Consider the following 16,518-nt stretch of genomic DNA (forward strand, 5'->3'; position numbering starts at 1 on the left):
ATTCAGCAAAGATAAGTTTAATACTTTATTTCTGACTCATAATTCCTTATAAGAACCTCAACTGAAATCACTGGAATACTAAAATATTTCTAATGTATACCTAATAAATTTCTTCAGCATGCAGTTATTGCTGCTGTTTCTTTAAATGGATACTTATCCAAAGCTGCAGATTCTTGGCTGATTCCTAGTCAGGTGAGAAGTTTTAAAAAACACATAAGTGACAAGGTCTTTCCTGAGAGCTGACAGTGTAATTTGTGATGGAGTAATTAGTGAATGTCACAAAGGAAGAGGAGACAGGCAAAATTAAAAATACTTAAAAGTGATGTAATTTCAGAGGTTGCTTTTACTTCTGAGTGTGTAAGCTTTGCAGAAAGTTTTAGACAGAAAAGGTCACATTTCTTCCTGAATGCCATGGATTTATCTTTCTTTCTTACTTCACATTGTTTGTCTTACCATAATAATTTTACAAATCACATATTATTAAAAGAAATAAAACAAAACAAGACATACCTTCTTATGTGAGGCTGACCAGAAGGTGACCAAGGACTGCGGCCTCTTTGATTTACAGCTTGGACCATCAGCCTGCCTGTGCAACTTACTCTGCCCTGTTATGGTAACAGAGAGGAGGAACATTAGAAGGCCTAAATCACGTAATATTAATGAATGTTCAACCTGTTCTCTCTGGTTTTGCCCACCTGTTACAGCCTCTGTGATACAATTTCTTCTTTCACCAGGTCTTTGAAAAGCATTTGTCAAGATACCTTCTGATACTACACTATGTTATCAGCTTGCAGTCTAACACAGAACAGACTGAAATAATTGCGACTGTAACACAGTCATGGTTACAATGTTCTGCCTGGAAGTTTTTCTTCTAAGAAATATTATTAGTACCACTGGCAATTAAGTCCTTAAACCAGTATCGACTAAGTTACTGGTGCAGGTGGGGGGGGTTTCTCTGTGTATGGAAGTAGAGGGAAAGACAGAACAACTAGTTCAGGATCCTGAAAGCGGCACTTGCTAAGTGTTGGCACTTAATGACAGGGCAGCTGCCTCCAAAGCGGATTGAATCACTTGAGCTGATGGGGCCACAGCTCAAAAAAACCCATAAATATAATAGCCGAAAGAATTGTGCAAGTACTTAAAGGGTCGTTTCTAAAGAGCAGGCCTGGTTTGGGGGTAAGAATCGCCCCACATGACACAATGACACTGGTGGACATTAGAGACAGTTCTGTCAGCTCAGGTTATTTTCAGTGAATGATAAATGAATCGTGGGCTCTATCATATTTAGTCCCCCCTTTTTTTGGTTTTACTTTCTTTTTTTAGAAGATAGATTATCCATGACAAGCACTAGTGGTAACAAATTTGGGACGGCCAGAACTGTGGACATCCAGGGCTCCACCATTCACCGTGTACGGAGGTAAAAGCATCTGGTGTTAGTAATGAACACAGACTAGATATGAATATAAAAGCCATGTATAAAAATAACACTGTAGTAAGCGTTTATATAGCAGTGTAACAATAACTTATAAAAAATGATAGTTTTAAATAGCTCATTGATAAAGGCATGGAAGATGTATGCCCATCTTTTCCCCTAGGACTGGGAGCTGTAAGGCAACATTCACTTCAGCTTTGCAGTATATTTCAGTTCCAAGCTGTGAGCTCAAGTCTGTTAGCACAAAAGTGACAAATATTTTTGTCGCAATAATTTGGGGCGTTTATTAACTGGCCAAAACCCACTGAAAAACAATTTCAGTGGGATCACAAGCAGCCTTCAAATGGCAATGACCTTTGTGTTACTGCTGGACTGTTAGAAATAAAGTCTGTGTCCTGTTTTTATTCCCATGACCCACTTAGTCCACAAGAAAAAAACCTTGTGTTAAGATAAGCCATTGTGCATGACCCACAGTAATTTCTTAAGCAAAAGGGGGGTTGTGTGTTACAAGACCATTAAGAACATCTGGAACAAATACGTCCTATTTTAGGCACCACTGCATATTAATCCTGTTCTGCCAGGCAATGAATTAACACATTTTGGGATAACTTCTGCATATTTCAGTATGTGAAGGCCTCACAAATGGGAACACAAAGTTCAGTGAGGAGTCTGGATAGGAAAGAACAAGCAGAAAGCCAAAGATTTGGAAAAGTCATGGGATGAATGGGAAGGAAGTTATGAGTGGGGAGTAATTAATGACAGGATAGCCTAACAAATAAGGGGAATCTAGACTGAGGACTGCAGGCGCATAACGCAAAGAAGTGGTGAGAATGGCATAGAAGGAAAGCAGGTGAAAATAAGGACTTGACTTGAGCCCATACAGCTCATGGAAAGAGCTCAGCTGAGGGATTTAACCTGTTACTACATGCCTGAAACAGGCAAGGGTTTGTGTTTGTCTAGGCCCAAGGTCAGTTTGCTCTGGATTAAGTTATACGGCAAATTTTACTGCAAACCCCAGAGGTGTGTTAAGATCCCTAATTCCAAATTGCTGCGCCTTATATCGCAGGCCATGGCACCTGCCCTGTTAACGACCACAAACCGTTTCCAAGGTGTGTCCACAAGTCACTTTTTATGTACATAAATCCTGTAATATTAATCCAGATCACGAGATGGCATAAACTGGCAGAGCTTTAATGAACTGAAGCCTTTGCCAAGGAAATGTCTTTTTGCTTTGTAGTTTGGTGGTCCCAATAGCAGTGACCAAAACACAGCAACAGCCCAGCAAATATCTCCCAGTCCATCAGAACCCTGATGTAGGCTCCCTTTTATATACGTATTTTGCTTTTTTAAGGAAAGGCTGCCAAATTTGCCTAAGTTTGTGATAGCTTTGAGATATGGACAATTTTCCATTAGAATTGAGGAGGCTATGCCAAAATTATTTCCACTTGGGATGACTTAAAAGCATTGGAATCCAGATCTTCGAGTGTGAAAGGCTAGTACATTAACTCATAGCCCTTCTTTGCCTCCATTGTACTGTTAAATGGATAGTAAAAAGCATGCAAATAGTAGAAGAGATAAGTATGTTTGCTTGGGAATTACACTGAAAAAAGAACAGAATGAGCTTGCTGAAACAGACAGATGTTTTGTTTAGTGGAGCCAGAGGAGGATGCTTCTGGTTTTTTCCTCCAAAGAGGGGAGAAAAGCACAGATGCAGAATTTTATCAGTCCCCAAACAGAACACTATACAAACCCATCTCATTGGAGTGTCTCTAAAAACCCACTAACAAACTAGTGTCAGCAATGATCAGAGCTGATAACCTGGGTCACTGTCATGTCATTGAATGAGCATTATCCACAATAACAAGTGCTAAAAAAGTAGGTGTTCTGGGACAGAGCACAGCGCCCAAACACAACAGCAGTTTAATCACCAAGTTCTCTCAGATTTTGGACAACTAGTAACACTACATTGGGAAACTTTGCATGCACCAACACAACACTTCCAGGAAGATGAACAGGATTTGCTTCATACCTTGAGTGTGTTTTATAATTTTTAAACCTGCTGTGAATTTCCACAATTTAAATAGTACCAACTGTTATAACACAACGATCGCTTACGTGTACAAGCTCCCAGCTTGAAGAATTTCCTTGGCCTTATGCTATGTCTTTTATTTCTTTATTTCTCTTTGTATACGTAGAAATAACATTTAAACTACCTACATTTAAGCACTGCATTTTGTAGAATCTAGCCTAAAGCTGCTGTTTGTGTGTCGTCTGTGTACAGTCCCCTGTATTCACAAGCTTGCTGCAATATGAGCAGGATCGACAAAGAGCAGGGCAAAAATGGCAGTGTCATGTTAAGTAACCTAGCAACATTCATAACAGAGCAACACTCCTGTTTAGATTAAACTCTGTCTCAGCGATACAGTTTGTTATTTTACAGTGCGATTCTACTCCCAGGTCTTGGCAGGATATTTAGTGCTATAGAAGCAAACAATTCGTTACATCCCTAAAGTTATGTTACTGCCTTGGTTTCTCATGTGCAAATCTTTCCCCTCAGTTTGTGTCCAGAGAAAGTGGATTGAAAAAGTTACTTCAATGGGATACATGAACTCTTAAGTTTAGCTGTGTTCAACACAATAGTGGGTTCTTGTTGTGTACTGCAGCTCTTGTACCCGGTAAGCAAAGAACAAATAATATTAAAAAACCAGTAATACTGTTTCAGAAAGACATTATTCAAAACTTTGAGATCAACACAGGAGACCTCTCCCTACGTAATAAGTGCTAGGCTTTTTTGCCTTGCAGAATTGCAGTCACTGCCTAATGTAAACATGTTGAGGTGTGATATACTCCTACTCATATCAAAAAGTTGGTCTCAAGTCAGCGAGGAGTGTCAACAGAAGAAAATGAAATTGCTGAATTGGGTTACTTCTGCTCATAAATTGGATTTTTTTCCTCCCTTTAGAGTATGTACACTATCCACGCTCAGGTTAGGATACTGAGATGTTACCAGCTGAAACAAATAGTGGAAGAGTGATTAAAAAAACACCCCTCCCCTCTGAAACCTCAGACCATAGGAAAAAAACTGCTGTTGAGTTGCTAATCTCTTGGAGATAGAAAGGTCCCACCCTACTGATGCAAGATGAAAACAGAAATCTAACTTACATACTTTATGGTGATTTCATCATTTAATTAAATCATGGATACGTAAGATGAGATAGTTTGCTGAAGATTTATGTCCAGAAGCATGTTTGCTCTGGAGCCAACCTTCACTTACCTGTGGGTTAGCAGCCATAATAGTGTAATTCCCATCATCATCCAGGGTGGAGGCTGCAGTATGCAGCGAGCAAGTTCCATCAGGTTCTCTTTGAATTCGGTAGTGATCGCTTCGTTTAGAAATTTGTTTCCCATCTTTAAACCAATAAATCTGCAGGAGAAAACCAGGCATGGCTGGTAAGAGGTGGGTGCTCATTGTCATCATTTCTCAATTAATAGTACTAATGAATTTTAACTGGTGAAAACCTCTCTGCTAAGCATTCAAAGAAAACCGGTTTGATCAATGAGTAAAAGTGCAGAACCACAGTCCATGATCTACTTTCACTAAAAGACAAGCTACAGATCAGCAGTCATTCAAAGACAAATGCAGCAGCACGAATATTTACTAAAGAAGCTGTTGCATAAGGGCCGTGCCCAGGCCAAGGGCAGAACAGCAGCTGAACGCTCCAAGAGCTGGAAATAAATGTCATTACAAAGAAAAGTTCTAAATTTTTGTTTCACTTAAATCTGAAGAAGCTGGAGAAGCGCTTATTGCTCTCTTTTCAGAAAACAAAAACACCAAACGAGGCAATTATAGGAATAGTTAGTTCAATGATGAATAAAATAGAAGTAATGACCTCACTGCTGAAACACCAGTTTTTTCCCATGGTCATTATGCTGACTGGACCAAAAAGCCAGAAGGGGATTCAGCTACTGACGTTGGCAGCGAGCAGGTCAGTGAGCAGTGGGCCAGCTCAGTACAATCGCATGATTGAAACTAACCGTGTCACCCTGATGTGACAGACAACTGCAGAGATGAGCAGCTTTACAAAGCAATAGGAAATAACGCAAGTCAGCACATAGATATATTATAATAAGTGTACGCCAACACCAGCAGAGTCCCAGGTTGCACAGAACAGTTATATTATCTATCAAACCGAGCTCTTTTCCATTACTTTTGATACATAATTTTACTCTCTGGCTGACCCAAGATCTACTTTCAGTGAGCCAAAAAATGATGTATGCAGAATAGTATCTCAAAGTAATCCATAAATTATACAAAACCCATGCATGTTTTTAATGTCTCAGACTGGAGGCAAAAAAAAAATTCAAGTATTTCCATCGCGCTTTGGGGTTTTTTTTTAATTTTTGCTATATTTTAAAAATAACACAAAACCCCAAACTGAAATCTGCTAGAATCAAAAGATGTGGTGTATGCATGAAAACATACGCAGGAATATGTGAAAAATTTTATCTTCAGAAGGCCGTAGTCAGCTCCCCAAACCAATATTTGAGTAGAAAATTATTTACTTGTCATTTCTGAAGCATGTGTTCTATAAGGTCAGTGGTGTTGAGCTTTTCTTGAATCACTTGGGCAGTTGCCTACACAAATTTTACAGGGTTAACTTGTACAAAGCTGAACAAATGTATTTGTCCTGGTCACATGACTGCTGGGACTATTTAGTATGAGGAAAACACACACATCTTCCTCAGCCTAGTTCTTGAAGTAGGAATTTAGGTCTTAGAGTGAGGTACCAGCTTTCCAATAAAAATGAAATGACAAAGCAAAACCTGATAGCCAGGTTCTTTGTACATGCCAGCATTTCAAAGCTCAAAATTCATTCACCTGAGAGAAAAAGATATACTTTTCACAAAAAGACAATGGACAATATGTTTTGGAGGGAATGAGTGGAAATTTCCTTTAAAAATTAATTACCATGTGTGGTTTTTATATTAAAAAGTATTATGTGTAACTATAAATGATTTCATTTCCTCAGTAGCTGGTTATACTTGTTTCCCATTTTGTCTGTCAGCAGCCTTGCAGAGAGTCTGTGTTGCTAACAAAAGATTTAGTCATGTCTTCTCATCTGCTGACAGAGCACTTACTGGAGATGCAAAAGATATTTGATCACTTATATACACATGCTAATGGGTGCTGGTAACAACATAGCTGCAAAAAATGAGTTTTAACTTGCATGCTTTACATGTGTCATAATGTTGCTTGGAAACATACTGTGTTAAGTAGTAATTACTTAATAACAAAGCACTTATCAGAAACATTAGGAGACATGCCAGAAATTATTACATGGAAATACATGCAAATATTAACTGAACCAGCTATCCAAACATGATGCATATGTTGTCCCATACTTAGACTAAGTTTAAAAGCATCAGCATCAATTTACTTATGAGCAGTAAATTCTTAATATTACCTTTATCTGACACGGAGTTAATAAGTAAAGCACTACTGCTGCTGAAGACAATGGCCCTCACAGTGAAGTATTTTCTTTCTAGAATACCTTTCAATAAATGTACCATTAAACTACGTAAGCACTGAACTCTGCATCTGGATTGCTTTTACTTGCAGCAGATTTTCTGAAACCAATACTAGAAATACAATGGAATACAGAGTACAAAAAAGGGTTTTGATCTTGGGCAGCACACAAGCATTTTTAATCACTAGGAATTATATTCAGCCCGGGGAAGAGTGAGCAGTATGAGCTTTATGCAACATTCATGTCTCATTTAACCTTTTACATGATGTTCTCCTAATTCAGAAGAGAAATACCCCTTGAAAATAAGTGTTCTACAATCCCTCCTGTATCTCCATGGGTTCTCATTTTAATGAGAAAATAGTTTTACATTACACTGAAGGTTATAACAAAAGCAGACTCAGATTTAAAAAGTCATGTTTATGGAGACAGATTTTGCACATCAGTATTCAATTTACATGGCATGTTCAGGGGAAAAAAATAATCAAGCCAATAACCCCGCTTAGAAAAAACTCCCTTGTAATGAATGCCAGATTTTAGAAACATTATAGTCCTTCCCAAAGCCATTCCTTGGCAGACCTGACAGAACACTTACAAGGGAGGAGCTTCAAGTTAGTAAATTATTTCCAGCTTTTCATTTGCCAAAGTAAAGAATTTATTCAGGGGCAACGCTTCAAGCTTCAATGAATGACAGCAGAAGGGCAGCCCTCAGCCTTTCAAAACTGCTATCTTGGCATGCTCCAGCAGATAAGGGGAAGATGCCACCTTTGACATTTACAAAGCCCGGCTAACCAGTAGCCATCCAACGGGACTGAAATTGGTTCCATCCCGAGCAACCTAATGAACTGCACGAAGCATCTGCAAGTGAATGGAATAAAGGCTCATAGTCCCAGGTGCAAGAGCAAATTACTTGTTAATGTGCATGCTTTGACACTGCAGAAAAGCAGAACATCCTATATGAATCACAGGGCATTCACATCAGATACTCCTTTGTAGCGCTGTGCTTTAGGGCAGGACTAACAATGTGGTTTCTTGGCTGTGCAATCCCCGACTCTAAAACAAGGAGAGTGAGGGAAAGGAGACATCCTCTTTCATCTGTCTTAAATCAGATTAAGACGACTGTGAAACTACACTTTAATTGAAAACTGTGAAAACTAGGGAAAGGCTAAGGTGACTAAGGCTGACTCATAACAGGTCATCCAGTAACTTAGTCATAAGCCTCAGGCAAAGAGAGCACCTCTTCAGCATAATGAACCTCTAATACTAATGAACCTGTTTGTCTTCCACCTTTATTCAGCACAACAGACTCTTCTGTACAGTCATCTCAAAAGAAATGCAGGACATCAAAGTTTTCATTTCAGACAGACTGAGCTGATCTCAGTGTATCTTCAGTTGGAAGCAGGAGTGCTCTTTTGATATGACTATACTGATCAGCCCCACTTACTTTGCAGTGGTTCACATCATGTTGCGGTCTTGGAGCACAAACTTGGATTCCTTTCAGATGAAACTAAACCAGAAAATGTGCTCCAAGAACACATCTAATGTGCTGCATCTGCTTCAGTCTGTGAGACAAGATTAGAACTAGCCCAATGTAAAACCAGCTGCAATGCCTGCTGGATTGGATGTCTCGTTCCACAGATTTGCTTCCTCTGATCTGCCCTACTTGTTAACATAGATGTAGCCCTAGTTCTCTGCGGTTCTCTGTTACCCGACCAAGTTAATTTTTTCTTTTTACAATTTGTGCAGTATCATACATCTCTATTACTTAATATGTAAAGTAACTTGCTTTTATCTCTGTTCTGCTGTGAAGATCTTAGATTAAGAGATAAAGCATCTTTGCTTTTGTCTAAGTAGAGAGACCTTCTCCACAAGAGGTCACTGTAAGAGCTGCAAGGACCTTCACAAACAAGATACAGGCTTTGGCAAGGAAGTTGAAGAAGCTCCTGCTCTTTGCCTGCTGCATAATGAGTCAGTTGATTGCCAAGCAATTTTTGAAATGGTTAAGCACAACCTACAACAGCAAAGCATTCTTCCAGACTACTGACATCACACGACTGGTACTTTCACGTCTGCTAAAAGGAAATAGTTCCCAAGCCCAACCCTCCCTCCGAAGTTCATCATTAAAACCTCACCATCATGCATCATCTTGCTGTTGGGATATTTGGGAACTTAGGGTATTTTATTACGCCTCCCTCCAAGTTTCAATAAAGTTTAGTCTTGTTAAGGTGTGTAGATATAAACAACTCTACAACACTGAAGAATGCAGATACCACAGTGCCTTCTGAACCAGAAGCACCATATTTATGCATTAGGATGTTGCTGTGCCTGAGCTAATTACTTATTTTAACCTTATGAGGTTGCTTTTGGGACTACTGTGCCAGCTCACGTAGTATTTTCTAGCACTGCACTGCATTCTGTGGTACAGATGTGCCCTGAAGGTAGCTCTGAAAATGACAGATGTATTACTTCCAGGTAAAATAGAGATTAAGTCTCAGGAGGGAGTAACTAAGAGCTGAAGCCTCATAGTAGGATTTTTGCCTAATATAAGCCTAAGTAATTCCAGTGATGCCAAAAGAGATTTGACAGTTTATACCAGCTAGGAGTCTGTCCTGGGAAGAGAGAATGTCTGCTGTTCCTGTAAGACACAGCCCAGAGTTCAGGGGCAGATGGCAAGGTATCAATACAGAACTTTTCAGAGCGTTTCTAGAAACATTTACCCTCTTTTCTTACCTTTGGCTTTGGATTTCCTGCCACTTTGCATGTAAATGTGACTGGCATTCCCTCAAAGATTTTGTAATGCTTCAGCTTTATTTCAAAATATGGTGACGCACTGTTATCAATAGGTTCATCTCCGTGCTGCACCTCATCATCTGATTCTTCCACAGGAGATCTCTCCAGCCTGTATTCAATTTCACTGATCAACCTTTGTTCAAAGCTGGAGACTTTATATTCCTGTCAAATAAGAAAGGTAAATATTAGTGTCAACACACCACGCAGAAAGATATGTTCCCAATGCTTTTTGTTTGGTTGGTTGGTTTTTTTTTCTTATTCTAGTGATCTTTGACAATCCATTAAGGTTTTACATATAAAAGGAAACTGTGTCTTGTTGAAGAAAAACACTATAATCTGTGCCTCCAATAACTTCCCTATAAAACAATGAAGACATCTGGTATGAGGGGAAAAAAAAAACCCCGTATTTCTTGTTATCTTAAGGGCTAATTTATAGGGGGAAAAGTAATTGGTTGCTTTCCTTCCATTTCTTGCAAAAAGCCTAGAAGAATAAAAGTATCCTGAAGCAATTCATAAAAACAAAAGAAACACACTAATATTTCAAGGGTACAGGCAGATTAGGGTTTTGTTTCCAGATGGCCAGAAGACCGTATGGTTCATATCTGCTGTTTGCATAGAACTGTACCAGAGGCTGCACCAGAAGGCTCAAATGATTTTGTGTACAGTTGCCTGTAAAAATGAGGAAGGAAAAAAAAAGAGAAAATGGCAACACTGGCAGTCCAAGATAGTTGCCTCCCTTCGTTCCTGTTGCCATGTTCCCCTTTGTCTGGCCAAATTATCACTTCTTCCTTAAAACCAAAATTTGTCATGAAAGTAGTCAAGATAGAGAAAGAAGAGTGGAAAATTTCATCCACTGCAAACCACTACTGCTTGTTTAAATTTGCTGTTCAGATACAAGGAAATGTTACCATGACATGCAGAGTTATGTAATTTCTTGACCTGTTCACTCTATCTACTTTGCAGTACAAAAGTCTTGCTTTAAATACTAGTGATAACAAAGGTAATACCAGAAAGTAAGAAAGCTCAGAAGCAGAAAAGAAACCCCTTCATTAGCCAATGCTCTTCTCAGTCAGCAGAAATTCAGGCACTCTTTCAAATGACCTTTGGTCATATCTGACTCTTATTTTATTTAAGGTAGAACACACCTCATACAACGCCTCCTTTCACATGCTCTCCCTCTATCATTGACTCTGTTCCAGGACTAACATGCAGCCTTTATACTGACTGATTACAGAACTAAGGGTCACCCTCAATAATGGTAAAAATGGAGTAATGGACATTTGTAAACAGACATTTTTGAGTTTTCTCTGGAAGTTTATCCTAGATGTAAATAATGAAGTAAATGTGGTATTTATAAAGAGAAGTTGATTTGGATGCAAGGCAGTTAGTATCAGCATATTAAGGTTACAGCAGAAAGGTACTGGAGCACAGCATCACTGCAATTAAGCTGCCTGCGCTCTGACAATTAGGCTTACAGAACAAGCCCCTGTCTTCCCAGTTATTAATGCTAGAACAGCAGAAGGGAAAAGGCAAAGACAACAGAGAAAGAAAAAAAATCTATGTACAAAAAAAAAAAGACAGAAAAAAGTGAAAACTTTAACCTTTTGAATATCCATAGGACTCACTACAGAAGCACCAACAGAGCGAGCTTCCTGCAGGGGTAGAAAAAGAGATCAAGAGGCAGAAAGAAGACCGAGAAGCATCCATGACAGTTTCTGAGTTTTTATCAGGAGAACATTCTTTATGTGGTAACATAAGCAAACGAATATACACATTTCCAAATAGCAAGTCTGGCATCTCAACAATGGAGAGTGTGTATCTGGCCTTTAAAGCAGACTTTATGTTGTATTTTTGGTCTGCACCCAAAAACTGCAAGTTACACACGTAAAGAGAAGATGGTTTCAAGATACTAGACATATTTTTTCCTTAAGAAACTTAAAGGTTAGGACAGAAAAGGATAAATGGAAGAGTTTAAAGCACAGAATAGATATTTGAGAACTCTCAACCCTATTCAGTATGGAAAAACTGAGCAATAGGCATATGATCCTCCCGTTTACTTCGCTGATATATAACACATGACTTCTGTAATCAAAACCGTCCTATCTTGCATACGTTGTCTTATGTACGATTATTTTTAAGGGAATCACAGCCTGTGGCAAAGAAAATTTGAAAGAAATATTTAGTTTTCCTGTGAAATTGTAGAGATATGTGGCACCTGTATGGCAGGCTCCTCTTCTGGTTCCTGTATATTGAAGACTGTTGCAGCACTGTCTGCTCCCAGCAATCGACGAGCCATTTTCTCCTCGTATGTTAATCTCTGAACAAAAAATAAAAGAGGAACAGAGACGAGGGAAAAGAAAGAAATGTTTTTATTCCTCATTAGAAGCCACAAGGCAGTTAAACAGTAAGCAACACTTTAAGTAGTATTAATAAAACAGAGCTGCAATAAGTTTCTAACAGAAACTTTTTCCTGCAGTTTGTAATGCATTTTTTTGCATTACAAGCTGCTTTTTTGGCTTAAACAACTCTTGCCCCGAATCTGCCATTTGTTTCTATCCTCTTGCCAGGAACTTGGGCAGGAATGAACTTAAATCTGCACGGCCATCAAAAAAGTGCATGTCAAATCATCCCAAATCTTACTCTTAGTCATTTCACTCAATTTTTATATTAGAACCACACAGCAGAAAACTCTGCCAAAAATCCTAAGAGCATACTGCACTACCTTGATTTTTTTTTTTGTCAAAATGTGACAGCTTTGTAGAAAAATTTAGTCTTCCTTTTATTTCTATTTCTTCTTATTCTTTTGGAAAGTAAGGTGACAGCTTAAAAAAAGAGACAATTTACACTCAGAAGGTAAAGAAATTTGTAAGAAAAAATGAAGCATAAAATTCAATTATTGCATTATTATTTTTCCTACTACATTCAATAATACATTTCAGGCGCTTAGACACTTTCTTAGAAATCAACATTGTAAAAAAACGCCAGTGAACGAAAGGGAAACCCATTATATGGCAAAATGCCTCATTTAAACAGAGAAATGAAAAAAAACCCCATGGAAATGTTTTTTAAATGCTTCCATTTTTAAAGGAGCTCATTTAAATTTGTTTTGCTGCTACACCAGCAGGCTGAGACTCATGAAACTAGGTACCAATCCTGGCTTGGTTACAAATGTCTAAGCATGAATTTTCTTCACTTTAATTTCTTCTGTGATCACCCCAAGTGCCCACAGCCATGATTACTCAAACAGAATAACACAAGACAGGAATCTGCGAGGCAAAAGCCTCAAGGCAAAAGCAAAACCAAAGTTTACTTGGTTCAAGCTCCCATGTCATCTGATCACTGGTTGGCTTTTAGTTGGTTGGGATTTTTGTTGTTTTTTTCTTTTTTTTTTTAACCTCGGGCCATGTGGGCTTTCTCAGGACATTCCATTTGTTTGTCCAGACCAAACATCTCTCTCACTTTCCAAAATAGGCATTGACAGGCATGCTCAGCCGACCCCCTTTGGAAAAAAGGAACTTGCACACTATGACAGTGATTCAGCTTAACTGCTACAGGAAACTGCCAAACCCTATGGATTCGATGGAGAAAAGTGAGTACAGAAGCATTAGTTGCTTTAAACGCGTTCCCTTCTTCAATCTATTGACTTTTTTAAGAACTAGAATCTGGCAGCTGTGGACTAGATAGTCTGACTCAATAGGCTGTCTTGAACTATAACGCCATAGAGTCCACATCTCAGACATGGTAGCGAACTTAGAAAGCTTCTGAGCATGGTCCTGAAAAACAAAGCACACTACTACCTTTCAGGGACACAAAAGTAACTCAAGGTATTCAGATGCTTTCGAAAGCATTTCACTGAAAACAGGGGTGACAGTCTACATTTTTCAAATTACTCTCCTCTAAAAAGAGATTCCTGCTTCAAAGACATTTAAATCAGTGCCTTAAAACTGTAATCAAATCTTGGGAGTGTTGCTTCTCAACAACTCTGAGCAGGAAGAATTTGGTATTTTACCTTTTACACATATCTTAAAATGCACAAGCATTAATGGAGAACTTTGTAGCTGCACATTTCAATCGTTAGATATATTTGCCCATTTTACCTCATTTCTTGGCTCCTCAAACAGGTTGTTAACTCCTGATAAAGTCTGTAAGTTAGGATTACAGGTTACTTTTTCTTCTATTGGTTAAAAAAGCCCACAACTGCAGCACCTAGTGATACCTGATTCTTCATGTGTTGTTTCTCAAGAGGAACTGCCTAGCCCCCCTCTAATGTCTGCTTAGCACCTACTCTTTCCCCCTTGCTGTCCAACAGCTGGGCAAAAGGTAGAATAAGCCTGGACTGATCAAGAGATATGCATGTGCTTACTGCCCAGCCATCCAGTGATGAACACTCAAAAACAAATGGCCTCCGAGGCTAAAAAAGCCCCTAAGGTACAGACCATGCAGGCTTCTTATGTGAATTCACCAGCTTTGAGACCTTCCTTGCTTGTTAAATCCAAGTAAAGTCGTCTAACGTGAGAAAGATAGGCCAAGATGTACACTATCATTCCTTATGGAAATGCAGCTTTGGAAATGCAATTAAAAATACTAAATAAATAAAATATAGAAATAATCTACAATATTTATTTTAAACGCAGCACATTGAGAAACTACTCATGATGCCCACTCCCACTCCCTGGAAGATTTTACGTTCTTATACCGGTTGCCCATTGTTCAAAAGGTCTTCCTTGAAGCGAAGTTTTCTTTCCAGATCCTGAATTACAGCATCTTTTGACCCTTGAATCTCTTCATCTGATGCTATCCTCGCAGTTCTGCCTGTTTTCTTCGGAAATCCCCTGCAAAACAGTACAGAAAAAATCATGAGCTTTCCTGAAATCCTTAGTATTTAGGAATTTTATCTGGAATCACTGCTATTAGTGAAGAAAACAATATTGTGTCTTTAAAATTAGGGGTCTGTCATTTTTCTTACTATGCTGTCCCTTCTAACTCACATCACTGACTAAATGTTTAGTTTAAGGATAGAGTTGAAACTATGCTTTATTCATGCATTAGTTAAAATAGGGCTCAGGATTGTGTAGAGATGGCTGTAAACACCATAGGCTCAAAGAAGAAACCGGTAATAAATGGTAATAAAGCAAAGTGAGAGGAAATGTGAAAGGGAAAGGATGACTAGATAAGTGAGGACAGAAGATAAACTAGGTTCATTTGAAGAACCAGATGGATAAAGATCAGAAAGATGCAAGACAAGGAAGTTAATTATTTATTTCCTATATTATTTATTAACTAATTCCTTGTTACAGCTTTTCAATACACAACGTATACCTTCATGTTTATTCTTCATATCTCTGTGAACACATACCTCAAACGCAACAAGTAACTGTTGTTTCTCAGAGAAAAGCCATTCATAAAGTCTAGGTTACACTGGCAAAAAGAAAAACCACCCCTGTAAAGCAGTTCTCATAAGCAGGGTTTGACAGTGGAATAGCAACCGTTTAGCAGTTTGCATCCACAAGGCTAAGCTATTCCTCACACCAGCCTATATGTTATGATTGCACTTTCAGGATGTCTTGTTCCCATGTTCTGGAGTTTTTTTCCCAGTCTGCACTAATATTCAACACTTTTCAGTCATGTTATGATGGCTTTGCTGCTGGAGATCCCCAGCAGTGGTGGTTTCTATTGGAGGTCAGCTGTTCTTACACAGCTGTGAAGAAATCAACATTGCTATCAAGATTTTAAAGTTTTATAACCCCCTACCCATTTCTCCAGCAAAGTCACACACTGATAAGGATTCAATATTAGTTTGGGGTTTTTTTTAAAGCTTCACTGATAACTACAGCTCAGCCTATTACACTGGAATGACTTATGCAAAATATAGAACTGAATCCCATAAATTGATGAACTCACAAATAACAGAGATGGAAAAGAAATCAGACTAGCATGCAAAGGGTAAACTTCTTTCTAATACACAGCTTAATAATTTAATTACCAGCACCAAAATGTTGAAAAAGAAACATATAGAAATAACAATGTTGTTCAATATTATTTGGTACTGTGTTTCTGTAACATGGTTAGAGGAAATTAATTCTTCAGTGTTGGCTTCAATGGTAGCTTTTAGCATTAGTTAAAATGAAACAATACACATGCTGTCAAAAGCCAGAAAGGAATGAAGTGACTAGATGGAGAATACAATAATTGGAAACATTTCTGTCTAAATTCCTAAAACATTTCATATTCTGTTACTGAAAGTAAATTTAAAATGAGAAAATGTTGATGTTCTTGTAAAAATAACTGCATCTTCACATTAAATCAAAGCAGAAGAGAAGACATTTGCCTAATGTTGCAAAGAGCCAGAAAACAACATTCCTCACTCTAGAAATATCCAGCCGTTAGCTGGAGATCTTTTCACTCACCAAGCAGAAAAATTCCCTCAGCACTTGGCTAGGGATGTTCTTGGTTATACGTAACAGTTTCCTCAACACTGTTTTTGGAGAATACAGGAAAACTATTCTATCTACAGAGAGACACGAGAACACTAAGAGGAAGGGGTAAGGGATAGGTCTCTTTAATAAAGAGATGCTTCAGTAATTCAATAAATTTGGGAACAGTAAATGTAACAAAAAATATGGAACAAAAATGGACAGGAGAAGGTGGGAAGAAGGTATCAGAAGGTAATATCCCTCAGGAAGGATGGACCCACTGCTGGAAGGCTAAGAGAATCTGTCTCTCTTCAGTCTTTCCCTTCACTTTCCAGCCTCTTACTCAACTCAGCCCAGT

The 16,518-nt window shown here is 38.5% G+C and overlaps 1 protein-coding gene across 1 annotated transcript in view; it reads right to left on the reverse strand.

Annotated features, from left to right (window-relative positions):
- PALLD (palladin, cytoskeletal associated protein) overlaps window positions 1-16,518 on the reverse strand; it is a 190,406-nt gene that overhangs the window by 8,352 nt on the left and 165,536 nt on the right. The window contains exons 12-17 of the mRNA XM_069855795.1: window positions 14,444-14,579; window positions 11,963-12,064; window positions 11,349-11,399; window positions 9,688-9,909; window positions 4,707-4,856; window positions 511-605 (exon numbers count right to left, since the gene is read on the reverse strand). Of these exons, the coding sequence (XP_069711896.1) occupies window positions 511-605; window positions 4,707-4,856; window positions 9,688-9,909; window positions 11,349-11,399; window positions 11,963-12,064; window positions 14,444-14,579 (756 nt within the window). The remainder of the gene's footprint in view (window positions 1-510; window positions 606-4,706; window positions 4,857-9,687; window positions 9,910-11,348; window positions 11,400-11,962; window positions 12,065-14,443; window positions 14,580-16,518) is intronic.

The sequence above is a fragment of the Phaenicophaeus curvirostris genome, chromosome 4, assembly GCF_032191515.1.
Source record: "Phaenicophaeus curvirostris isolate KB17595 chromosome 4, BPBGC_Pcur_1.0, whole genome shotgun sequence".
Lineage (NCBI taxonomy): Eukaryota > Metazoa > Chordata > Aves > Cuculiformes > Cuculidae > Phaenicophaeus > Phaenicophaeus curvirostris.